The sequence below is a fragment of the Podarcis erhardii genome, assembly GCF_964252035.2.
Source record: "Podarcis erhardii genome assembly, chromosome: 4".
In the NCBI taxonomy this organism is placed as follows: domain Eukaryota; kingdom Metazoa; phylum Chordata; class Lepidosauria; order Squamata; family Lacertidae; genus Podarcis; species Podarcis erhardii.
Window position 1 is genome coordinate 6,677,189 of NC_138508.1, and position 25,027 is coordinate 6,702,215.

A 25,027-nucleotide genomic window follows, 5' to 3' on the forward strand; every position below is an offset into this window, starting at 1 on the left:
AAGAAAATTAGGGTATGTAATTGTATTTGTGTGTTCTTGTCTTTGTGTGTGTGTTTGTTGTTATAAAATGTAAAAACCCAATAAAAATTATTTTTTTTAAAAAAAGGAAAAAGTTTAAAGACTATTTATAAAAATATTGTAAAATTAATGAGTGTTAGAAAAATGTTGGAAAGGAGCTATATGGCTTTAGTAGAAATGTTACAAGGAATTAAGTACAAATAGATTATTAGAGTATTAAAGGGATAATAAAGTTAAAATATGTTAAGACAATTATATATTAAAGGGAAAAATAAGGTTAGAATATGTTAAGATAAATTACAGGACAGAAAACAGAGGAAGATGGAAAGGAATTGCTGAAACAGTTAATTAAAGTGGAATACAAAAAGGGAGGTGTGAGGAGGTCGTTGAAACAAGTAAATGAAAGTTAAGATACTGAACTTATTAGATGTGTTTTAAATTGTATTTGTTTGGTTTTGTTAATGTTTGGGGGTTGGTGTTGTGTGGTGTTTTTGTTTTTGCATTGTATTGTTTTGTTTTGTTTAATTTTTTGTCTTTCTTTTACAGTCTTTAAAATGTTAATAAATATTATTTAAAAAAAAAGGATTGGACAATGTCAAAAGTCTTCAAAGGTTCCTGCAAACTTTGTTCTTGGTCTCTCTTACCTCCTTGCAAGGTGGGGGGTGGGTGGGACTCTATTGCAACAAAAAATGAAAGATCTCCTTGCTTTCACGGGATCTTGCCTCCATCCATTCTTCTCTGACAGATCATGGACTTAGGGGGTGCAGAATCCCTTGGGGAGGTGGGCAGCAGAAGCCAACCCCCAATTCTTCTACAGCAGGAGGACAGGGTCAAAACCACCCCTGCTTCTCTCTTCTTCCTCCTTGCAATCAAAATTTAGATTCCTGTATGCTCTGTGAAGGCAGGGACCTGCTGTTTTATTCCTGCTTCTGAGATATGTTAAGCACCACGTTCCAATGATGATGGAAATTTACTACAGCCCAGAGTGCTGCTCTGTTAACCGAGTCAAAATGGACATGTTTCCCCCCTGCAAAGTCAGCACAGTGTAAATTAATGTCAAAAGTCTGAGTCACAGCAAGTCATCAGAATTATTTTGCTTTATTTTCCTTTCAAGGAACCCTGACGTGTTTTCATGTACAGAGTACCATTTGAGAAAAGAAACAGGAACCCTTCCGTCTTTCTCTCCCCTGACCCAAACTGCTCCAGCGCACGGTTCAGGCAAACCATTCCTAGACAGCCCAGACACCACTGGGATGGGAGCTGAAACAACCATAAACTGCTCAAGTGCATTTGGGTGGGGAGCATAAATAACGCTTTGCTTTTGAAAAGGGCTGGTAGGACCTGCAATAAAATGTTGCAGCACAGGGCTCCTGTTCACTGCTCCAGCCAGCCAGCCATGGCCTCTCCCCTGATGTTCAGCTGTACGATACTACATTCAGTTCCCTCTCAACAGTCAGGAGACCACCCGCACTGTGCATTGAAAGCACTATAACGCCACTTTCAGGCATCCAGGGTTTCTCCCAAAGAACCATGGGAACTCTTATTTTCTAAGGGCGCTGAGACTTTTCGGAGGTCCTGTCCCCTTTGCAGAGCTACAGTTCCCAAGCTTCCTGGTAACTGGAATTGCTTAAAGCGGTGCGATCCTGCTTTCAATGCATAGTGTGCCTATCACCACTTTTAGCTATTTCTTCAAAATGCCTCCCCCCCCCCCTTCTGCAAAGTTCCTCCCTGGGGACTGCAAGGGCCTTCCTCTTGAATGTGGATGTTGCTGCTTTGGCTACAAGGGACACATATAATACCACTAAGAGAGGAAATGATGCCCTCCTTGGTTAAATAGGAAAAGAAATCCATTCAAAATGCCTTTCAGACCTCGTCTGACGCACAAGACCCTCCCAGCCAAACAAGGAACTTCTTGGGAATACAAGGAGCATGCAGTTCGGCAGAATTTATTACACATTCGTTTAGGGGAGAAAAAGAATTAAGCCACGCTATGCCTTTCAAAAGATCTTTTCGCAGAAGAGATATCAGATTGCAAATGTCTGGTTTGTGGATTACACGGTGCAGACACAGAGTCAAACCAGACCTCCTCAGTGTGCATAACTAAATACGCTTCTTGGGGGGTGGCAAACGGGTGCAGAGTGTGGCTCAGCCCCATTGAAGCCTCTGCACCCTTACATAACTTGACTCTCCCCAAATTGCACCGTACCTTTTTGGATAGCGAGGTCACCCCACAAGGGATCCAGCGACACATTTTGACCCTCTGCCCCACTGGCTGCCCAACAGAACCCCCAAATACTGGCATGCATTGGGGCGAGGAAATTCTTGCAACATGCAGAACGTTATATCTGCCACCCTCGGAACTTCCCCCGTCTGACATCCCACTTGAAGCTTAGCGCAGAACCAGGAAGGTGCCCCCAGGAAAAGTGGGGCGGGTGGGTCCAGTTGCCGAGGAAGGTTTATTTCAGCCCTTGGAGACACCTCCCTCTCGCCCCAGGAAAGATTCCTCCCAATGCACTGGGGCTTTTTCACCCTCTTTCACACATGCACCTGCCTTTGGACTCCCAGCATCAAAACAGTGCAGAACAGGATGTTCTCATGAAGATCCTACTTTTGATCAAAAGTCCAGGAACAAGTCAGAGATGGCGGCAATCCTCAGCTGCAGCTCTGGAGAGCAATTCAGCATTTGCCACAGGGCAGGGGGCAAAATGCAAGGCTCGAGAGACCCCTCTCTCTCATCCATCCACAATATACCCAACTGGCCTAGCCACAAGCGGCGTTGCCCACAGCTTTCCCTATCCAGGGGCCTTGCAAATCCCGGGGCTGATGGGATTTGTGGTCCAAAACATCAGGAGAGTCCCAGGGGCAAAGGGAGGCTGAGCGATTCCAATGGGGGTGCCATTTCCCGCGGACTTCCTACGTCTGAGTCACCCCAACTGCACTGGAATCGGACGGACGGTGCCATCACTCTCCCCTGGGAGTTTTGGCTTCATGGGGTGACGCCAGGCTGCACAAGGAAGGCTTGGAGGCCAAGGGGTGATTGCCCATCTCGCCCCAGGAGGGTCCAGCCCGGCCTGTTTCCCATCACGGTGCGCCCAATATTCTGGAGAAGCCGGTTCTCGTCACCCAAAGGTGGCCGGTGGTGTGGGCAGCAGCCGAGCAGCAGGACAGACACAGCCTCTCTCACTGGCTCGGGGTTGTGGCACCCTTGCTTGCCAATTCCCTGCTGAGCGGCACCCTATTGCACACACAGGCCCACACTTTCCGTGGGGCTGCTTGGGTGAGGAGGAGTGGGAGTTCGGAAAGGGTTTCCCTCCGCCAAGAGCTCCCTCTTCTCTGTAGTTTGTCATCAACGTGCTTTCGGGAGAAACACCCGCATGCGTTCCTGCAGTTATGTCCAAACGCGGAAAGAACAGAGGTTGCAGGCAGAAATCGTCCCGCGGGATCCAAGGCGGCCGGCTTGTCCTTTTCGGGGAGAAGGGAAGAGTCGGCATGACAGGTCCCGATTCGCAGCTCCTGTTTGTCGAGAGCTGGTGGGCCCTGCCTCTTCTAACAAGAGACCAGCGAGACATGCTCTCGTAGAAAAGGAACTCACTGTACAAAAAAATGCCCGGCTACCAACAGGGATGTTGTAAGAGGAAAAATAGTGCAAAAATACAGAGAGAGAAAGAGAAAGCGAGGAGGAGGAGGAGATTTTTCTGAACCAGCCCAGGTTTATAAACCTAAGGCAAGCCAGGGGGTGGTTACTACTTTCAGCAAGGCAAGATACGTGAAGAAAGTTGGGAAAAGGCTGCTCCGAGCTGGAACACTCAAAGAGGGTTCTCTCCCTCCAACAAAATGCACATTATTGCTGCTACCCCCCCTCCTCTCCAGGCCGTTCCTGGGCAGCTGGTCTCACTTTGCCGGCCCCTCTCCTGTATCAGGATGGTGATGGGGTGGCAGGCAGAGACATTGCCCTCCCAGGCCTCATTTGGGCAGCCCAGCTGCATCCCACAGCCAAGTCTTGATTCTCAGAACTGCTGTGCTGGCTAGGAGGGGACCCCAGTGCGGATCCTGATCCCCCACAAGGGATGGGGCAGGGCTGGCCAGCAAGGACAGAAGGTCTGGGGCTGACAGTGCTGCTGCTGCTGCAGAACAGATCCTCTCTGCTTATTTCTTTTGCTCTATGGCAACCATAATAACTAAGGACGGCAGGGGAGCCCCCCCCCCCAAGGTTCTGTTTCCTTTCACATCAGCAATAAAAAGGTTTTAAATATGCTCATTAAAATAATTCTTTTCTTTTCTCTCTTTTTTTCTTAAAAAACAGATTCCTCTCCCTCCCAACCCAAGCGGCGGCAACACCCCCTTTTGTGCAAAGTCCTTCCCACCCCCCCAAATTCCAGCTGTCGCAGCAGCTGCTGAGCAAGAGGCCGTGATCCTGAGAGGTCAGTGATTCAAAACGCATCTCCTCCTTTGGGTGTCCTCAGCGCCGCCCTCCGCCACACGCAGCTCGGTGGCCGCAGCTCCCCAGACGCGACCTGGACAGAGGTGGGAGGAGGGAGCCGGCGGGGGGAGGGAGAGCGGGGTTACTCCAAGCCCAGGATGTAGTTGATTCCTTGGACCAGTCCGATGATGACCGGCTGCCAGGCCACCAGGTAGCGGAGCCAGTCGAGGAGCTGTCCGTACATGACGTGCGGCCGTTCCCAGCTGCGGCGGAAAGAGTTAAAAGGAAACTCGAGGTGCAAAAACCAGGGGGGCCCAAAGCCGGTGGGATACCTGCTCCTCCCGCTTAGAATTGCCCAAATTAACGAGTAATGAGTTTCAGACCCCTGCAGGTCCGAAGCTTTGGCAGCTGCAGGGAGAAGGTTCTTCCAGAGGAACATACCGTATTTTTCGCTCCACACACGTTTTCCCTCCTAAAAAGTAAAGGGAAATGTGTGTGCATCTTATGGAGCGAATGCAGGCGGGAGGCCGGCAGGAAAAGCCCCCAAGAGCCACACACCCTTTAAAGAGCGCATGGTTCTTGCTGGCTTTTGCGGGAGGTGGGGGAAGGGACAGAGGGCAGCCCCACCTCCCCGGAAAAGCCCCCAAGAGCCGCACTCCCTTTCACAAGCTGCCTGGAGGCTTTCCCCCCGAGGAAAGTCTGCGAGCACCGCACACACGCTCCACGCGGCTCCTGAAAGGGAGCGCTGAGCAGAGCCTGGAATGCGTACAGGCTCTGCTCAGCACTCCCTTTCAAAAAAAAATTTTCCCTTGCATTCCCCCTCTAAAAACTAGGTGCGTCTTATGGTGCGAAAAATATGGTAGTTAAAACTGTGGAGCTCTCTGCTGGAGGAAAGTGGTGGCAGCCAACCTAGAGGATTGGACAAATTCATGGAGGGCTGTTGATGCCTGCTAGCTCTGCCTCCATGCTTCTGAACACCAGTTGCTGGAAACCACAGGAGAGGAGAGGGCTCTTCTGGTCGGCTCCTGCGTGATGGTTTCCCATAGGCTGGCCACTGGGAGAAGAGGATGCAGGACCAGATCAGCCATTGGCCTGATCCAGCAGGCTCTTCTGACGTTAAGCCCAGGGCTAATCCCTTCCTCTCCTCCATGAATCTGCCCAGTCCTGCTTTAAAGCCATCTAGCCTCATGTGGGAGGGAGTTCCATAGGTTAACTGTGTGTCCTTTCTTTTTATCTCCGCTGGATGCCCGCGAGATCCGGGGTGATGACAGAGGAAAGGAAACTTTTCTCTGCCTGTCCCTTTGCCAGACCATGTATCATTTCAGGCACTACAGTGGTACCTTGGTTCTCAAACGCCTTGCTATTCAAACAACTTGGAACCTAAACACAGCAAACCTGGAAGTAAGTGTCCCGGTTTGCGAACTTTTTCCAGAAGCCAAACGTGCTCCGTTTTGAGTGTTACGCTGAGGTCTGCCTGTTTTCACTATTTTGCGTTTTTGTTTTTGCGACTGTGTGGAACCCGGTTCTGCTACTGATTGAATGATTGTGTGACTGCAGTAAGTTGATTATTGCTTTCATTTTATGGATCAATGGTCTCGTTAGATAGTAAAATCCATGTTAAGTTGCTGTTTTAGGGGTTGTTTTTAAAAGCTTAGAACAGATTAATCCATTTTGCATTACAGTGGTACCTCAGGTTAAGAACTTACCGTATTTTTCGCTCTATAACACGCACCCGACCATAACACGCACGTAGTTTTTAGAGGAGGAAAACAAGAAAAAAAATATTCTAAACGAAACAGTGGATGTATGATTTTTGTGGTTCATGCTGTGGCCACAGACGTGATCTGACGGTGAGTTTGGGGTAGCCCAGTGCAAAAATCCTGAGGATCCATGTGGTTCCATGCAGGCGAGGGGTTTAAGGGGACAAGGAGCACGCGTGGGGCGTGTGGAAAAGGAGCTTTTCCGAGAGCTGAGCGGGGAGGGGGGAGGGAAAGAGCACTGTTGCTTTAAAGGAGCCAACTGGACAGCAGCCACTTACAGCAGTGTAAGCAGCTCCTTTCCTCTCCCGCTTTCTTCCTTCTCTCCCTCTTTGCTTTACGCAGCTAATGGCGAACCCCCTGCAACCCAAGTCCTGCTCAGCGGATCAGCTGAGACGCTGGGAGAATCGTAATTTCCCCCTCTCCCTCATCCCGTGCCCTCCTGTCCCCAGCAGCCTTTTAAAAAACTTTTTTACTGGTTTTCACTGCGCTCGTGGCTCAGAGCCCTCCTGTGCCCTGCCGTCCCTCTCCAGCCTCATTGCTCCGTTTAGAGAGCGCACGGACTTTTGCTAGCTGAGGCTGCAGCAGCTGTTGCTGGCTACGCGGCGCTTTTTCCAGCTCGCTATGGCTCCCGTCTGTCCCTCCTCCCGTGTAAGCGGCTGCTGCCCGCTTTGCTGCCATGGCTCTCCTTCCCTCCCTCCTCCTCGGCTCCTCCCCCTCCTCCTGGCTGTAAAGCAAGCAAAGCTAGAGCGGGACAGAAGCCCTGCAAGCGGCTCCCGCTTTGCTTGACTGACGGCAGCCATGAGTGCATTCGCTCCGTAACACGCACAGGCATTTTCCCTTACTTTCTAGGAGCAAAAAAGCACGTGTTTTGGAGCGAAAATTACGGTAATTAGTTCTGGAGGTCTGTTCTTAACCTGAAACAGTTCTTAACCTGAGGTACCACTTTAGCTAATGGGGCCTCCCACTGCCGCTGCACAATTTCTGTTCTCATCCTAAAGCAAAGTTCTTAACCCGAGGTAATATTTCTGGGTTAGCAGAGTCTGTAACCTGAAGCACCTGTAACCTGAATTGTCTGTAACCCGAGGTACCACTGTACTTTCTATGGGAAAGCATGCCTTGCTTTTGGAACGGACTTCTGGAACGGATTAAGTTTGAGAGCCAAGGTACCACTGCCCTGCCATGGCTGCAACCTCTGAGGGACTGGGCAGATGAAGCTGCTCCTCTCCAGCCTGTGCCCAGCCATAGGCTGCTGTTTTTCAGTCAAAGGAGCTGCTTGGTGTGCCTGTTCTGGCTGCAGACGCTTCCGAGCTTCCTGAGCCACCCTTCCTCCCCTCTCCTGCAGACCCCCTTCCTTGAAGGATACGGGTTGCTGAACATCCTCTTCAGGTCCACCTTCTCTTTGCAGTAGGGGCAGGTCTGCTTCTTCCCAACGATGCACCAGCCGCGGATGCAGAACTCGTGGAAGCTGGAAGGGGCAGCGAGTTAAGGGCAGCGGGGGGAGGAGAGAGAAAAACCAGGCACACCCATGCACACACGGACTCGGGGAGGCAGCAGAGAGATCTGGCTGAGGGAGCCAAGCGCAGAAAAGGCAACAACATGATGGTCTGCTGCTGGCTGCCTACAGGGGTGGGGTGGGGTTCAGGTTCCACCCTGTGAAATGGGGGAGAGGAGGGACAGAGAGCCCCACGCCCCCCCAAATGTCCATCAGAAGCACCTGCTGCCTCTGACTTGCCCTGGCTGCAGCTGGACTTCTTGTTCACTGAGATTCCTGCACCGCAGGGGGTTAGACTAGATGACTTTCTGGGCCGCTTCTGAGTCCAGTTCTATGGTTCCAAAGGACCTGGCGGAGCTCCTGTGGTTAGGCAGAGGGCTCCAATTGGAGAACAGCCTTTAGCGAAGGCGCCATAGGCTTTGAAGACACTCGAACTCAGGACGCAAGGGAGAAACGTGCTAAGAGGATGGCACGCTTGGCAAATCCACGCCGTGATCAACTCCCGCCCGGAAACCTATGTCCCCACTGTGGAAGGACGTGTGGGTCCAGAATTGGCCTCCACAGTCACTTACGGACTCACTGTTAAGACCGTGTTTATAGAAGACAATCTTACTCGGCTACGAGGGATCGCCAGAGAAGAAGAAGAATGGTTCCATGTATATAATATGTGACCATACTTGTGATGCTGTCTTTGTGATTCATTGCCTGTACGCGGGTACATTCAAATGGAAAGCGGAATAGCGATGCAATAAATCAAATTGAATCCAAGCCCAATGCAGCCATTGGCTAGTTGGGCCCCTCCTGCCTTTGAAAGAGAAGCCTGCAAAAGTCATGTAGGGAAACGTACGCATGTACATAGATTCCAGCCATGACTGGACACCGAACTGTCATAGTAACAGGGAAGAAAAACAAACACACGAGGATCCCCCAGCGCTTGTGACGGACGCTTGCCAGTTCCACGCCTCTGCCTTCATGTGTCACTCCTGGTTCCTCTTTCTCCAACCACAACCACACACTAGGGAGCCGCAAGGGCTCTGCTGCGTCACTAACCAGGACTCCTGTCACAAAGCTCAAAGGCTGCGCTCAGGATCCCTAGAATCACGGAAATGTGGAGTCGGAAGGGAACCCCGAAGGTCCTCTAGCCCACCCCCTGGAACGCAGGACTCTTTCACGCAATGTGGAGTTCGAACCCACAACCTTGGGATTAAGAGTCTTGTGCTCTAACAACTGTGCTGCCTGGGGCTGCTGGGAGTCGTAGTCTGAAACAGCCAGCGGGTACCATGCTGGGAAAGACTGCTATGCAGCAAAGGATTTTCTCCCTCCCTCTTTGCTCGCTTTCCGCTCAAGCCTCCCTATGAAAGAGTGCAGAGGTACGAAATGTTTCCGGCTGAAACCAGCGGCCACAAGTCATGACATTTCAGCACAAGCCGCAAGGAGTCTTGCTCCCCCGGCGCACATGGAGGAAGCCACAAACCACCTCCCAGCCGCAGGGAGGCAGCGTCACAGAAACTGGGCCGGGGAGGCAGTCGTGAATTTAGTCAGGGCCTCAACGCTTCCCCTGGCTGCGGTGTGGGCGAACACACATGGGGATGACGGCACCCCTGCAAAGTCACAGCTTCCGGGAGAAGGGGCTTGGCCCTCTGAAGAATGAGAACGTCAGCACTTAGAATTGTAGAACTGTATAGAGTTGGAAAGGGACCCCCAAGGCTCATCCAGTCCAACCCCCCCCCCCCCGCAATGCAGGAATCTCAACTACACCATCCTTGAGAGGTGGCCAGCCAACCTCTGCATAGAAACTTCCAATGACGGACAGCCCACTGTATTCAGGGGCCGTGGAATCACAGAATTGTCGGGTTGGAAGGAGCCCCCCAGAACCACCTGTTCCACCCCACCCCCCGCGATGCCAGAATTACAGACAGCACCCCCGCCAAAGGATACACGTGATTGCAGGACAGCCTGTACGTGTTCTCGATGATCCCTTCTTCGTTGACGTCCACAAAGATCTGCTGGCCACAGACGGCACAGACACTGTCCGAGAGGTGCTTCGTGGGCATCCCTGACGCGCTGTAGAACTGCTCCGGAGGTGCCGAGAGGCCGGGAGGAAGACACAGAGGACCCGGGTGAGTGGAGGCATCTCAACTCAGGCTCCCTCCTGGGGGGAATACCAGCAAACTAGCCCCAGAGACCACCTTGGGTGCGAGTCCTTCAAGACCTGCTTCTCAGGATCTGCAGACTCACTTTAGGGGGTTTAGTTTGGGTCATGATTTAACTTTCACTGTTACTGTCATAAATTTCCCGTTTCTTTAATTTTAGATCTTTCCTGGGGTTTGCTTAATTTTGTTCCATGTGCCTTCAAATGTATTTATTTGCTGCTTACGACTACTTTTGTTACGTTTTCATTATTAGATGAACTTCTTGTGTTGCTAGCTGCCTTGAGCAGGGCTACAACTGTGGAAAAGCGGCTCAGGAATGAACTACGGTGATGATGAAGGCTGCAGCGAGAGCGCAGAGTAACCGCAGCCAGGTGGCAGCAGGTGACAAAACCTTAGCCATGAGAGGACCCCCCATCCGAGAAGCAAGACCTCATCCAGGGAGCTGAGGGTGGCTGCAAAAGGGTCAGGGGGTGATACTTTGTCACCCTTTGATTGCTGTGTTTATTATTTTAGCATAGTGGTACCTTGGTTGTCAAATGGCTTGGCTCCTGAGCAAATCAGCTCCTGAATGCCACAAACTTGGAAGTAAGTGTTCCGGTTTTTGAAAGTTTTTCGGAAGCCGAACGTCCGCCGCGACTTCTGCTTGAGTGCAGGAAGCTCCTGCAGCCAATCAGAAGCCGCGCCTTGGTTTTCGAACTGTTCCAGGAGTCGAATGGACTTCCAGAACAGATTAAGTTTGACAACCAAGGTATCACTGTGTTGTTAATGTTGTTCACTACTATTTATACAGCTGGTATGTTTCCTCTCCCAACAGTTTGCTATATGAAACATTCATGTATTATATGATTTCCTCTCCACCAACCATGACATTCTGTATTGTGTATCTTTCTTAATGGAGACTTTTGGGTCACAAGTGACTAATAAGTGTAATAAATGAAATGAGAGAGGTTGACACGAGACTTCCTCCAGCCTGGCTTCCTCGCTCTAGACCAGGGGTCCTCACACTTTTTAAACACGGGGCCAGTTCACTGTCCCTCAGACACTGTTGTGGGCCGGACTATAGTTTGAAAAAAATATGAACGAATTCCTATGCACACTGCACATATAATAAATTATTATTACTACGTATTATTAAGGAGGTTAAAACTTGGTACTCTGTTTCTAGTTTGATGTAGGCGCTGTGAGTCACTTTTATACTTCATTTCTTCTGGGTTATTTTTGATGTTGTTGTTCCTCATGCATATGACTTTCTATGCATTGAAGTTTATTTTCAAACTTGGGGAAGTGTGGGTGGAGAGCTCTATTTGAAAGGTTAACCCTCCACTATTTACATGGAGATTCCCTTGTACAATATACTGTTGTGATTCAGACTTCTCTTCTTGCTAATTCTATTTGCATATCTTGCCTGTGTTTTTGGTGCTTCCCTAAATTTTGAGGTTGCCAAGGTTGCCGGCCGCATGGGACCCGCAAGTGCGACAAGGAGGCAATCGGCCGGCGAGGCATGGCTCCGGTGGGTACGGAGCCGGCCTGAGGGGAAGGGCTGGCGTGGCAGGGGTTCCTTTGCCACCGTCCCATCCTCCGCCGACTTAAAGGGGCAGTGCGCCGTTACCAAGCAGCTGGTGGTGGCGCTAGCTACCGCATTACCAAGGCTTTGTTACACACGCACGCTTTTACCTCAGGGCTCTTCCCGCCCAGCCCCTTCTGAGCCTCGGGCCTTGCTGGTGGTGGTGGTGGTGGGGGGTTAGGAGCGATCTGGCAGGCTGGCCGGATCTGGCCCACAGGCTGTAGTTTGAGGACCCCTGCTCCAGATGGTTCGGGGCTACAAATCTGATCACCCTTGAATGTGTCAAGCGTGGCTGTCATGCACACATCTCTGAATGCTTCCCTCTGGAAACCGAGCGCATAGTCTGCCCCGTGTGGCTGCACTTTGCATCCTGAGGCGATTATGAAGAGTGCTTCTCAAAGAAGCTCTCTGGCACCGACTGGTGGCCAGAGTTTATCACGGAGGCAGAGAGAGACACCCCTCTGTCACTGCAATCACAGTATGACCTGCCAGCTCATCCTCCTGGTACAGTGGTGCCCCGCAAGACGAACGCCTCGCAAGACGGAAAACCCGCTAGACGAAAGGGTTTTCCGTTTTGGAGGTGCTTCGCAAAACGAATTTTCTATGGGCTTGCTTCGCAAGACGAAAATGTCTTGCGAGTTCCTGCGGGGTTTTTTTTCCCTTTCTCCCCCCTTTTTCTAAGCCGCTAAGCCGCTTATCTGCTTATCCGCTAAGCCGCTAATAGCGCTAAGCCGCTAAGCCGCTAATAGGGATGCTTCGCAAGACGAAAAAACCGCTAGATGAAGAGACTCGCGGAACGGATTCTTTTCGTCTTGCGAGGCACCACTCTACTGAGATCAGCTGTGGCATTAAAACCCTCCTTGCCCAGGGGAAAGCCTCCCCCCCCCAGTGTAAAATACTAGTCTAATACCTGGCGCTTGGCTTAGCTGAAAACCCAAGTGAAAGGCGGCTTTCACACTCAGAATTCAGCTGCCACCCAAGCTCAGGGCAGAGCAGCCCTCAGAAGCAGGATGCTGCCCAGGAAGAGCAGCCTCAAGGCAGTTGGGGCAGCAACACCGCCAGGCACCACCATCATGCCTCTTAGCCCTCTTTTCCGTTCCCGTTCTGTGCCTTGCAAAAACCCCATCGTTCCCACTGAACTGAAACTTGATTGAGCAAAATCTCTGGTTCAGCGGGTGAGACTGGATTTTTGCAGAATGACCAGAAAAGCTCTCGAACCCGGGGGTGGGGTGGGGAATTAATCGGGACACAATATGACCAAAATACGGGCCAAGTGAAAGTGTGGGTGAGCCCTTGGTGACCGACAAGATCGGATTATAAGCAACTCCCCCCACCCCACCCTCCTTTGTTTGTAACTTTTGGACTGAAGCACATCAATAAATTTCTAAAATTACTTGGGGCCCTATCAAGGGAGCTCCCCAACTATCTCTGCAGCCCGTTTTTAAGGATCTGAGCGTGGACATTCGGCCAAAGGACTGACTTGTGCTGCTGGATGCTGCCAGATTATCCATTGCTTGAAAGGGGAAAAGTATTACAAAACCTAAATATTTGTTTGGGGTATGTTAATGTCTGGGACTTGGCCATATCAGATGAGATGAAAAAAGGATCTGAGGATGCAGAAACTCAAGAGGGCATTTATCACAAATGCCAACGCTGACAATTTACAGCGCTCTTTTATCTGCACCACTGTATAAAACCTAGAATTCATCAACACTGATTATTTGTTGGTTTTTCAAAGTTTTGCCTACCCCCGTGTCAGATGGGACAGCGTTACTTGGCTTTCCTAAATTTATGTTTGTTATTTTGTTTCCCAAGGTTACGTTAACCCTTTTCTTTAAAAAGCAGCTTGCCCTGCATGAATCTTACCCCTATAGTGGAGGCCATGTAGTCAGCACACATTTCGGCAAAGTCTCGCTCCAGTACTCCGTAATAGAGGCCATAGAAGAGGAGAGAAATCCCAAAGTCCATTCCATCTTCTGGCTTGATTCTATCGAAGGGAACAGCCTTTCGTAAGTCCCACACTGACAGACAGCTCAGGGCAACTGCTAGGGCCTTTACTGAACACACCATGCAGAAGCCACGCTGCAGGTTCTCTCACGCCTGCTTAATTTCACCTCTTACGGGGGCAGAGGGAGCCTGTCTCAGGAAAACGTCTCCCTTCAGAACAAGATGCTCAGGGGCAGGCACGGTGGTTAGACTTCAAAATGAACAAACTCCCAGCGTATCTGTGGATCAGCCCCTTGGGAACTGTAGTTCCCCCAGACTTTCTGGAACTACAACCCCCCCCCAGCGAGTGGGGCCAATGGATGGGGCTGATGGGAGCCTGGGGGACTTCCTAGCTGCATGCTCAAGTGAACCAGGCCCTGCAGGTGCCTGAGGGGTTTGGCTTCCTCCCGGGTCCCTGATTCCTCGCTTTGCCCCGTGCTGCACTCTCTGAATGAGGCCCGATGTCTTCTGCACACCCAGCGTTTCTCAGCGCTAATGCAGAATCAGGGATCTGGCACGGAACTGGTGCCCTGAACACATCAGCTAGCATTTCTTCCTTTTTACAGAGAAAGGGGCTTGTGTCTCCCAGGAGAGTGGGATTCCTAGAAGTCAGGAAGTAAACATGGAGCAAGCCTTCCTGTATTTAAATGGGGAGGAGCTGCACGTCGCCCCCTCCTGGCCGCTGCTGCTTCCTGTGTTCCTCTCCATTCCTCTTTGCCTTTTGTCCCCCAATGCTGGATGATTTGGGTCTCTTTCTGGCACAGATCATGCTCAGATCCACTGACCGCATTCATGAGACAGACTGTGAGGGGAACTGAGAGTTTTGCCTGGGGTTTGTCTCTCTTCTGGGTCACGCTCAGCATCCCGACTCCCCAATTCAACAGTGAAGCAGGAGGGGGCAGAAGGGAGAGTGTGGGAACACCCCCTTGGGGCTGGGCATCTTCTGTGGCAACTGCACCACACCTGCTTAATTTAGGGCTGGCTTGGCTGTTTATTTGGACAGTAAAAGGTGCTCTGAGGCAGCATGAGATACAAAAGGTGCACCCCGTGAATAATATCCTCTCCCTGGGATCCTTGGTCCCTATTCCTGGGGCATGCCTCTCAGATCACAGGATGACGCTGGGAAAATGTCTCCTTTTCTGATTTCTAAGCATTTCACAGGGATAGAGCAGAGCCAGCGGGATGCAGTGGTTACGAATGCTGGACATCTCATAGCCCCGCACCCCTCATGTCTCGCTCTGTGCTGCCAGATTTGTGCCCATTTGACTGCCCCACTTCCCCAAACTATTCTTCTAATACGCCATGTACTAAGACAAGGACACATCTATGAAGAGGGCAGTTTCTGCAGCTAGTGGGAGACTTGAAAGCTAGATCTCTTGTAATGCCAAAAACAGAGGGGTTCTCTCACCTGAATAATAGGTTAAGCCCAAAGAGCGTGAACATCACAGCCATGTAGCCCACAATTCCCGTGGCGTAGCTGATCTTGTATATTAGCAGAAACCACTTGTACACCAACCTATGTGCAAAAGAGAGAAGCGGGAAAGAATGTATAATATTGATTAAGATTTGAAAGAGGGTAAGGAGCTGCTAAATTTGATTGTGTAAAGGGGAATGCAGGAAAGGGAGACGTGAGGAAGTCAGGAAAGAGGGTTATAAAGATAAGAATTCAAAAACTAATTTTTCTTTATTCTCTGTTCTTTTTTATTTTTTCTGTCAAATGTTTCTATATTGTGTTTTTTATCTCTGTTGGATTATGTTGTTTTTTATTGTATTTCTTTGTTGTTTTGTTTGATTGCAATATCTGTTTTATTATATAAAATCAAAATAAATATCTTTTTAAAAAAAGAAAACAAAAGAGAGAAGCGGGAAGACAGATTCAGGGCAGAGAGTCCTTCATGGAGCGCAGAGTTAAACTGTGGAACTCCTTCCGGCAGGAGGGAGGGATGGCCCCCAATCTGGATGGCTTTGAAAGAGGACAGGACAAATTCACAGAGGAGGAGAGGGCTATTGATGGCTCCTGGCCAGGATGGCTCTGCTCTGCCTCCACAGCTGGGAGCAGCAATGCTTCTGAATTGTTGGAAACCGCAGGAGGAGAGAGAGTTGCTCTAGTGCTCAAATCTTGTTTGCAGGTTTCCCTTTTGGGCGTCTGGTTGAGCACTGAGAGAACGGGAGGCTGGGTCTGGTGTGCCATTGGCTCCTGCGTTCCTATGTAAGAGCCAAGAGGTATCTGCTCACCTGGGAGTCGTCTGGACGAGAGGTTTGCGTGTTGCTCTGAACGTGACGAAAGCTGTGACGACCGAGAAGAAGACCCAGATTACCAGGAACCGCCACCAGTGCAGCTTGACTGTGAAGTAGAGGGGGACGACCCACATCTGGAAGAGGGTCACCATCTGCAGCAAGGGAAGAGAAGGAAAGAGTTCTGGGCAACGCAATTTAAGGAGGTTGTCAACAAGCTGGAGCGAGTGCAGAGGACGGGGACCAAGATGATCCAGGGTCTGGAATCCAAGCCTTAGGAGGAACGATTGAGGGAGTTGGGGATGTTTAACCTAGAAAAGAGCAGACTGAGAGGAGATATGGTCACCATCTTCAAATATCTCCAGGATGGAAGATGGAGCAAACTATACCACTGCCAAACACAGAATGCAAGCTGGGTTCATTCACATTTTCTAGTGTACTATTTGCACTGGGTTTTTTTGCTGCTTGCCCAGTGGGATACCATGTGAGTGGGCCTTCTGCCCAAAGAGAGAAGTCATAGCCACAAAGCCCAGCCCCACCTACAGAATGCAGCCTCATCCCCTTTCAGGTGGGGTTTCCATAGGTGGCACCCCTGTGAGGATGGTGGAGGGGTCTCGAGAACATGTACCCTGGGGAGGGGGCAGCTTACGTTATAGGAGCGGGGGTGCCTCTGCTTCCACTGCACCAGGAGGAGCTGAGCCACCACCAGGGTGGCGATCAGGATGAGGACCATCTCGGCGTGCATGGCCTCGTGGCCGCGGTGCTTGGCATGCATCCGAGCGTGTTCGACCCTGGAACGAGAGCAGAGCAAGTCAGGTCTCTCACACACTCACGGTCTTTGCAGCTCTTGCATCTCACGTAAGCACAGAGGGTTCTTGGCAGCATCACACCTGCATGGCAAACTGGACTCTGCAAGAAGACACGGAAGCAGGTGTGTGTGTGTGTGTGTGTGTGTGGGTCGTGGGCTGCAGGAAACATGGAGTTTGGTACAGTACGATTGCACACATTTAACTTCTTGCGGTTTCAACCGTACGTGGTTGGAGGGAGGCTTACTGAAACTGCACAAGTTAAATCAAGCAAGGCAGAGAGCTGAACAGTTTTTTGTTTCTTTTTTTGCAATAGGTTAGGGTTCTTAAAATGGAGGAAGGTTCCTGAATTGGTCCCTGTAGGAAGACAGTGGAATTTGCTGCCAAGGAGTGTGGTGGAGTCTCCTTCTTTGGAGGTCTTTAAGCAGAGGCTTGACAACCATATGTCAGGAGTGCTCTGATGGTGTTTCCTGCTTGGCAGGGGGTTGGACTCGATGGCCCTTGTGGTCTTTTCCAACTCTATGATTCTATGATGCGAAATGCCAGACCAATATGATCTTTGGCACCTTGAACACAAACAAGGATGGAAAGGAGCTACGAAGTGAATAAAAATTACACAGAGTAAGTAGCAGATGCATAACAATGTATTGGAAAAAAGCAATGGAAACAGGCTGGCTGGCGCTATTCGTCCAGGTTGCAAAGCTGGGCGGCGTTTGGCACAGGTGATGAGGTTGCACAGCCCAACGGTGGGCTCAAGCGCCGGGGGCATCTGTAGCTAAGCTGAACTATGGCCGCCTCCCTCAGTCAAAACAAGGGAGGGGAGTAGGACCCTTTTAAAGGAACCACCATCCAAATGTATCAACTGTTTGAGGTCCAGACCTGCTGCTCTGCCAGATACCATCTTAATACAGGATCTGTCAAGTTTTAAATGACCCCAAAATAGAGCGGCAGTTCAGCTCTCCTGCAAAGACTGTTGTTATAAAACAGAGAAGAGGGAGGAGACAGGAGATTCTTTTGAGAGGCACATGCAAACTGCATAATTTTACATTTCCACAAGTGCTTTGTGCAACAGCCATAAAGAAATCTGCACCAGGCAGGGAACTTGGTCTTTAAGGACCCAATAGAAGAGAATACAGGTGTCATCTGACAAGTCCATGAACCTGGCAGGCAGGCAGGCAGGCTCTTCACTCACCTCCATCTCTCCTCGGGAGCCAAATGCGATAAATCAACCTATGGGACACAAGAACAAGCAGTTACAGCATAAGCCTGGGAGAGAGAGTGAGAGAACGCAGGCGACAATCTCTAGCTTGAGCAAGAACCAAGCACAAAAACTGCTCCTGGATTCTTCCACGTGCCACGGGGCAGGGTTCAAGGAATGGCCCAAGGTGTGTCTGTGCATGCCTGTATTTAACAGACCTTTGGCTACAAACCAGGGAGAGGGAGGGGCATACATACATCAAAAGTCATGTCCAGAGGAGGGGAGCTAAACCCACTCCTTCCCCAACACTCTCTTGCTTCCAGCTCTTTGGTGGAAAGAAGGCAAGCCATCCCACCAAACGCACTTTAGAGTCGGCAAGGAGGCATAAGTGATTTGGCCCCGATCTCTCTGGAATGCAAAGCAAAGTTTGATAGAAGCTTGAGGTGCTCCACGAGCGCCACGTGGTTTTCTTTCAAAATACTTTTCTTAAATTGAAAGTGTGAACTTAAGACCCTGGAATAAAAACATGACATTCTCTCATTTCGCATGCCAGTTACTACTGCACCCTGCGCCGAGCCATCCCATGAGCAGCCTTGCCCAACCTGGCGCCCTCCAGAGGGGTTGGACTACAGCCCCCATCAGTTCACACCAGCATAGGCACAAGAGGGGCTAATGGGGGTTGGACTCCAAGACGTCTGCAAGGTATGACATTGGTTATCCCTGCCATACATAAAAATGAACCACATCTAATTGAAATGAGATTTCATTTCAAAATTAAGCCATTAAAGGTAAAGGTAAAGGGACCCCTGACCATTAGGTCCAGTCGTGAACGACTCTGGGGTTGCGGCGCTCATCTCACTTTATTGTCCGAGGGAGCTGGGCATACAGCTTCCGGGTCATGTGGCCAGCATGACTAAGCCGCTTCTGGTGAACCAGAGCAGCACACGGAAACACTGCTAACCTTCCCGCCGGAGTGGTACCTATTTATCTACTTGCACTTTGATGTGCTTTCGAACTGCTAGGTTGGCAGGAGCAGGGACCGAGCAATGGGAGCTCACCCCATGGCGGGGATTTGAACCGCTGACCTTCTGATTGGCAAGTCCTAGGCTCAGTGGTTTAGACCACAGTGACACCTGCGTCTCCAGAACCCTTAAGCAGTAACAGCAACAATAAGAATAATAATTTATTATTATTTGTACCCCGCCCATCTGACTGAGTTGCCCCAGCCAAGTGTTAAGCAGCGCTTCATGCAGGAATGCCAGGATCCCAGAAGGGATTTAGTGCTGCACCAACAATATTCAATTATTCCCTCCATTCTGGGCAGATTCCATGTACTCTTTTGCCAGCATGGAATCCCAGGGAGTGCGAAACCTCATTGTCACACGCTGGTAAATGACACAGGAATACACATGCGTAACCTGATTCATCCACTGCGTTTTCCGAGGGATCCAGGCACCGAGATCATTCAACCCCTATCTGGAAGTCTCCCTCAAGTTACCCAGGGGTAGCTGTGTTGCTACAGCACAAAGTACTTGTGGCATCTTGAAGAATCTATTTGCTGTCGCCATGGCTTCTCTGCTTTAGTGCAAGACAGGCATAGCTATAGAGAGACGTGCCATCAACCACGCCACTCACCTTTAGGACAGCCATCTCAACTCTTCAAAGCAGACAAGCATGGCTGACCTTCGACTCCCTTCCTCAAACTCGGCCTCTGTGAAATGCCAATCGGCCTTCCAACCCCCCCACTGCACTGAGAAACATACAGAACCTTTGCAGCCCCACAGATTCCACCTGTATTGTTAGGTCACCTTCTAGGAGAGGCTAGGGAAGATTCTTAGAGAAGTGCCAAACACCCCCCCCCCCCGCTTCCTTGGGGGTCGATTGGAATTTTGTCGGCACCATCTATGCCCCGCTGCACTTTTTACAGAGTAACATAACCAAAATGGCAGGTCCCTATCCCCAAAGAGATTACAATCCAATTTTGACTCTGGGGTGGTGTGAGAGTCTGATGGGGCTCCTGTGTGTAGCTCATCGCCTCCCAAGTTTCTTTGCAAGGCTGAAGGGAGGCAGCTGTCTCTTTTGCACAAAGGAGCTGCCTGTCTGGAGCTCAATAATTTAAAATGAGGTTGAATGATGGCCTGAAGATTATCTGGAAAGATTATACTATTAAAAAAAAACACAACTTCAAGGATTTCCCAAAGGTTGTGGCGGGGGGGGGGGGGGAGAATAAACATCTTTAACAGTGAAATCTTATATATGCCGTCTCAGATTGAGTTCAGAGGACCTTACTCCTGTGTAAGCATGCAATAAGGTTTAGACTAAGTGATAATCTGAAAAGATCAAGAACCTGAAGCAAAATGCATCTACCCAGCTACTATGCAGTCATATATTAGCTCCTAAAAGACCAGCAGATTTTACAGCTGAGACACCGTTGTGATTTCTCCTTGTTTCTGATTTTTCTCTGCACTCTTGAAAAATTGAGCCATCTCCCTTTAAAACCACGAGAATCAAAAACGCCCAGAATTTTACAACAAGGGCCTTTTGGTCATGAGAAATGTGTACGGTCTTTAGGAGACCTGCTTTAGTCCACCCTGGCACAGCAAAATATTTTAAGGCAAGAGGTAGAATTTCAATCTGCCGGTGGACCAAGGCCAACTTCCGGATTCTTGTAACAAGTGCTGGACTCTGAGGACTCCTCCAGCTAGCAAGCGTGTGCATATTTAGGATCACCAGACACACACTGAGTCATGCTCCTTAAAGGTCAAGAGACCACTAAGGCCCCCTCTCGCACCGTAAATTTAAGATGCAGCTGGTGGATCGCTGAATAACAAAAAACAGACCGAGCATCAGCCCCACCCTGGCTGTACGTGGCAACAGGTAGCCTGTGCCGGGGCTTACCTTACAGAGGGCAAAAGGACAAGCAAGGAGGAAAGAGCAGGCAAGAGCATGACTTAAGCAGCTGCTTGCAACACGAGGCGGCAGGCAGGGCAGATCTTGCTGTTTACTGCCACACCGGGGGGAAAGTGGGCCAACTCTCTCACCAACTCAGCTAACGAAGAAGGCTGATGCTGCAGCAGGAGTCTCTCTGCCCAGCCAACAAGCAGGGCAGGAAAACAACCTTTTTCCATGCAAGAGGGAAAGAAGCCCAGCAATACACCTGCTCACCAGATCTCTTAATGTCAAATGAGAAGCTCCGAGGTGTCTGCAATTATCTTGGAAGGTGCCGGAAGTGACTGCCAGCAACCTACTCAAGTAAACACGGTTTCTTGCTCAGAGGGACACATTGACATGGGCTTCCCCCGCATTGCTGTAGGTGCCCCATAGTGCCAACATTGGGGGCAGCCACACACGGGTCCTGCCCACATGCCCAGGGCTCGCCATGCAAGCACTGCCACTGCCATGGATCCTCGTGCACCCATGTTCCTTGTGTAGGAAAAGTACAGCAGAATTATTATCTATCAGCAACTCCGTCTGCAGGCAGAAATGAGGAGAAAAGCACTGCATGGCTCTTCCTTCCCCTGTCTAACCCCAGCTCCTCTCGTTGCAGTTTGCTGACTTCTGTCTTCCTATTAGCCCCCAAATTACTGGAATATCCAAGTATTAACAGGAGAAGGATTGCATGTTCACTTATTCTGAAATGTAGGATTTCTTAATTTTGCAGTTTGCAGAAATTATGTAACTAACTTCTTGTTTCTAAGAAAGGAGAATCCATGGAAGCTTTCCCTCAAATACCACATCCGAGACTGCTCAAGGAACCAGGAGCTTCCGTTGTCTAATTTCACACTGGGGTGACTGGGAGCCATCCATCTCTCCACCTTATCTTAGACACACAAGTCAGGAACTAAAGGTTTTTAAATGAACACATGCAATCTCTGCCTCCCTCTCAATCTTATGTCTCTTGGAAAACAATCCTAGGTACGCAGAACTGAACTGAGCAATAAGGCTATCAATAGCAACCAGCCAGGATGGCAACCAGGTTTTACTGATATGTCTGACTTTTAAAAATGGTTTTCATTTAAAATACAGTGCACTTCATAAATATTCAAATAAATAAAGTGGGGTTCTTAAAAAAATATCAGTAGGCATTTTAACAGAAGCTTGATTTTATAGTTTTAACTTGTTTTTATTTTGTATTGCATCTTTGTACGCTGCGTAGAAACTACTGCAGTTACACGGTATACAAATTATATTTAAAAAACTACTGCAGTTACATGGTATACAAATTATATTTTAAAAAAACTTTCGATATGAGAGGCAGCCAGTGATGGCTGGTGCCCACTGGGCCTGGTGAGGTGGAAGGCAGGGAGGCAAGCAGTAGGCAAGCCTATGCCAACGGCTTCTAGTTTTGTCTCCATCCTCCATCCAGGGTGACACTGAGGCAGAGGAGGAGGAAGCTGGTAGGCAGGGCCACCTGTTGGACTGTTGTAAGAAGGCACGTGAAGGTTGGCGGAGGGCAGACTGAGGTTGGTGGGGCAATGCCCCATTTGCCCTACTGGGCTGGCTCCACTAGAGGTGTGGTGTCTTTCTGAATACCAGCCACCAGGGTATCCAAGTAGAGGAAAGTGCTGCTGCCTTCATGTCCTGCCTCTGGGCTTCCCATTGGGGGGAGAGAGATTTTGTGTCTTTTCTATTGTGATTTTATGTTGTGAACTGCCCTGAGACCTACGGGTACAGGGCACTATACAAATTCTAATAATAATAATAATAATAATAATAATAATAATAATACAATTGATGATGGCCTAGATGGACGCCCTTTGATCTGATCTAGCAACCAGGGCCTTGTTACTCTTCCCCTGCCTCTGTAACATTTTTAACACTGTATGTTCCTTGGATGGAAGTGAGAGCTGGACCATAAAGAAGGCTGATCGCAGAAGAATTGATGCTTTTGAATTCTGGTGCTGGAGAAGACTCTTGAGAGTCCCATGGACTGCAAGAAGGTCAAACCGATCCATTCTGAAGGAAATCAGCCCTGAGTGCTCACTGGAAGGACAGATCGTGAAGCTGAGGCTCCAAGACTTTGGCCACCTCATGAGAAGAGAAGACTCCCTGGAAAAGACCCTGATGTTGGGAAAGATGGAGGGCACAAGGAGAAGGGGACGACAGAGGATGAGGTGGTTGGACAGTGTTCTCAAAGCTACAAACATGAGTCTGACCAAACTGCGGGAGGCAGTGGAGGACAGGAGTGCCTGGCGTGCTCTGGTCCAGGGGGGCATGAAGAGTTGGACATGACTAAACGACTAAACAACAACAAATGTTCCTTGGGGCAGGGACCAGCTTCTTTGCTTAAGCTGTATATTCAAGCCCCGCTCATTGGCAATCACACTATATGTGCAACAGCAACTGTAGCAGCAGCAGCAGCAGCAAAAAGGTGTGATTACTCTGGGTATTGGGCAAGGAATGTGACACTGGATTTAAAACAACAGAATTATAGAGTTGGAAGGGACTCAGAGGATCCTAGTAGCTCAACCCCCAGCAATGAAGGAATCACAGCTAATTTTATAGCACACCTGGAGCTCTGTGTCCTGTTCTGGGCATCCTGGTTTAAGAAGGATATTGACAAGCTGTGTGCAGAGGAGAATGACCAAGAGGAACAAGGGTCTGGAAACCAAGCCTGATGAGGAACAGTTGAAAAAGCTGGGCATTTTTAGCCTGTAAAAGATAAGACTGAGAGGAGATAGAAAAGCTGTCTTCAAATATCTCAAGGGCTGTCACGTGGCTATAATAATTTATTTGTACCCCACCCATCTGACTGGGTTGCCCCAGCCACTCTGGGGGGCTTCCGGCACATATAAAAACACAGTACAGTGGTGCCCCGCAAGACGAATGCCTCGCAAGACGGAAAACCCGCTAGACGAAAGGGTTTTCCGTTTTGGAGGTGCTTCGCAAAACGCATTTCCTATGGGCTTGCTTCACAAGACAAAAATGTCTTGCGAGTTCCTGCGGGTTTCCCCCCCTTTTTCTAAGCCGCTAAGCCGCTTATCTGCTTATCCGCTAAGCCAGTGTTTCCCAACCTTGGGCCTCCAGCTGTTTTTGGACTACAACTCCCATCATCCCTAGCTAGCAAGACCAGTGGTCAGGGATGATGGGAATTATAGTTCAAAAACAGCTGGAGGCCCAAGGTTGGGAAACACTGCGCTAAGCCGCTAATAGCGCTAATCCGCTAAGCCGACAATGGGCTTGTTTTGCAAGATGAAAAAACCGCTAGACGAAGAGATTCGCGGAACGGATTCTTTTCGTCTTGCGAGACACCGCTGTATGTGCTGGAGGAGGGAACAAGCTTGTTTTCTACTGTTTCAGAGGCTAGGACCGAAAGCAATGGCTTCAAGTTGCAAGAAAGGAGATTCTGACTAAATTTCTGATGGTAAGAGCCGTTCAGCAGTGGAATGGACTCCCTCAGAAGGTGTCATGGATGCTTTTGCTGAGATTTCTGCCTTGCAGCGGGTTGGACTAGATGATCCGCAGGAGTCCCGTTCCGACTTTATGATTCTTTGGTCTGAGAGGAGGGATGGTGAGAGAGAGAGAGAGAGAGAGAGATGGCAAAGTCTCGGGGTCCAGACTTGGGCGGCAGCCACGGCGCTCCCTGGGCGACCTTGGGCCGGCCGCAGCCCAGCCTACCTGGCAGGGTTATTGTGAGGGCAAATTGAGACCGGCCCGGGGGAGGAATGGAGCTGGGGGGCGGGTGGGGGGCGAGGGGGATACGCAGATGCCTCTGAGGAAGGGGAGAGGATTTTGTCTGTCAGGGGAAGGAAATGCAATGGAGAAACCAAAAGGGATAAGGTGCTACCATTGATTTGATAAAATAAAATAAAATAAAATAAAATAAAATAAAATAAAATAAAATAAAATAAAATAAATAAAATAAAATAAATAAAATAAAATAAAATAAAATAAAATAAAATAAAATAAAATAAAATAAAATAAAATAAAATAAAATAAAATAAATAAAATAAAATAAAATAGTTTAACCTAAGAAGCGAGTGGAGGTTAAACCGAGCATTAAGTGGCAAAGGCTGAGGTCCCCTGAGATTATATTTAATTAAGAAAAATGACAATGAAGCTGTTAATGATGTGGCAACAGTAATAATAGTACTAATAGTAATAATACTACCGGCGGTTAGGATGCTGCCCCTCCCCCTCCGGAGCCCCCCCGACCTCCGCCCCCCCACCCCTCCCCCCACAGGCCCCTCCCACCGCCGCCGTGGGGCAGCAAGCCCCGCCCTCACCTCCTCCACGTCGTGGTCCAGGGGGCCCCCAACCTCCACTTCCACCACCGCCGCCATCTTGCCCCCTCTCCCTCCCTCCAGCGCCGCGGCCAGGTGGCCCGCTCGCTTCCGCCGGAGCCCGCCAATCGCCGCTCACTGCCGGTTCCCGCTCGGCCAATCGCCCGGCGCG

At 49.8% G+C, this 25,027-nt stretch overlaps 1 protein-coding gene across 4 annotated transcripts; it reads right to left on the reverse strand.

Moving 5' to 3' along the window:
- Nucleotides 1–1,097: 1,097 nt before the first annotated feature.
- Nucleotides 1,098–24,950, reverse strand: RNF121 (ring finger protein 121). 4 transcript variants are annotated; one of them, XM_081860645.1, is made up of 9 exons: nt 24,859–24,950; nt 17,627–17,664; nt 16,278–16,419; nt 15,629–15,783; nt 14,802–14,909; nt 13,274–13,394; nt 9,629–9,762; nt 7,562–7,663; nt 1,098–4,701 (listed from the first exon to the last, which is right to left on the reverse strand). In XM_081860645.1, the coding sequence occupies exons 1-9, from the start codon at nt 24,913–24,915 to the stop codon at nt 4,581–4,583; spliced, it is 978 nt and encodes a 325-aa protein (XP_081716771.1). In that variant the 5' UTR covers nt 24,916–24,950; the 3' UTR covers nt 1,098–4,580. The 4 variants fall into 4 exon arrangements, with proteins under 4 accessions (XP_081716771.1, XP_081716770.1, XP_081716772.1 ...); XM_081860644.1 differs by lacking the exon at nt 24,859–24,950 and adding an exon at nt 23,143–23,292; XM_081860646.1 differs by lacking the exon at nt 24,859–24,950 and adding an exon at nt 19,268–19,418.
- Between the last annotated feature and the right edge of the window lie 77 nt (nt 24,951–25,027).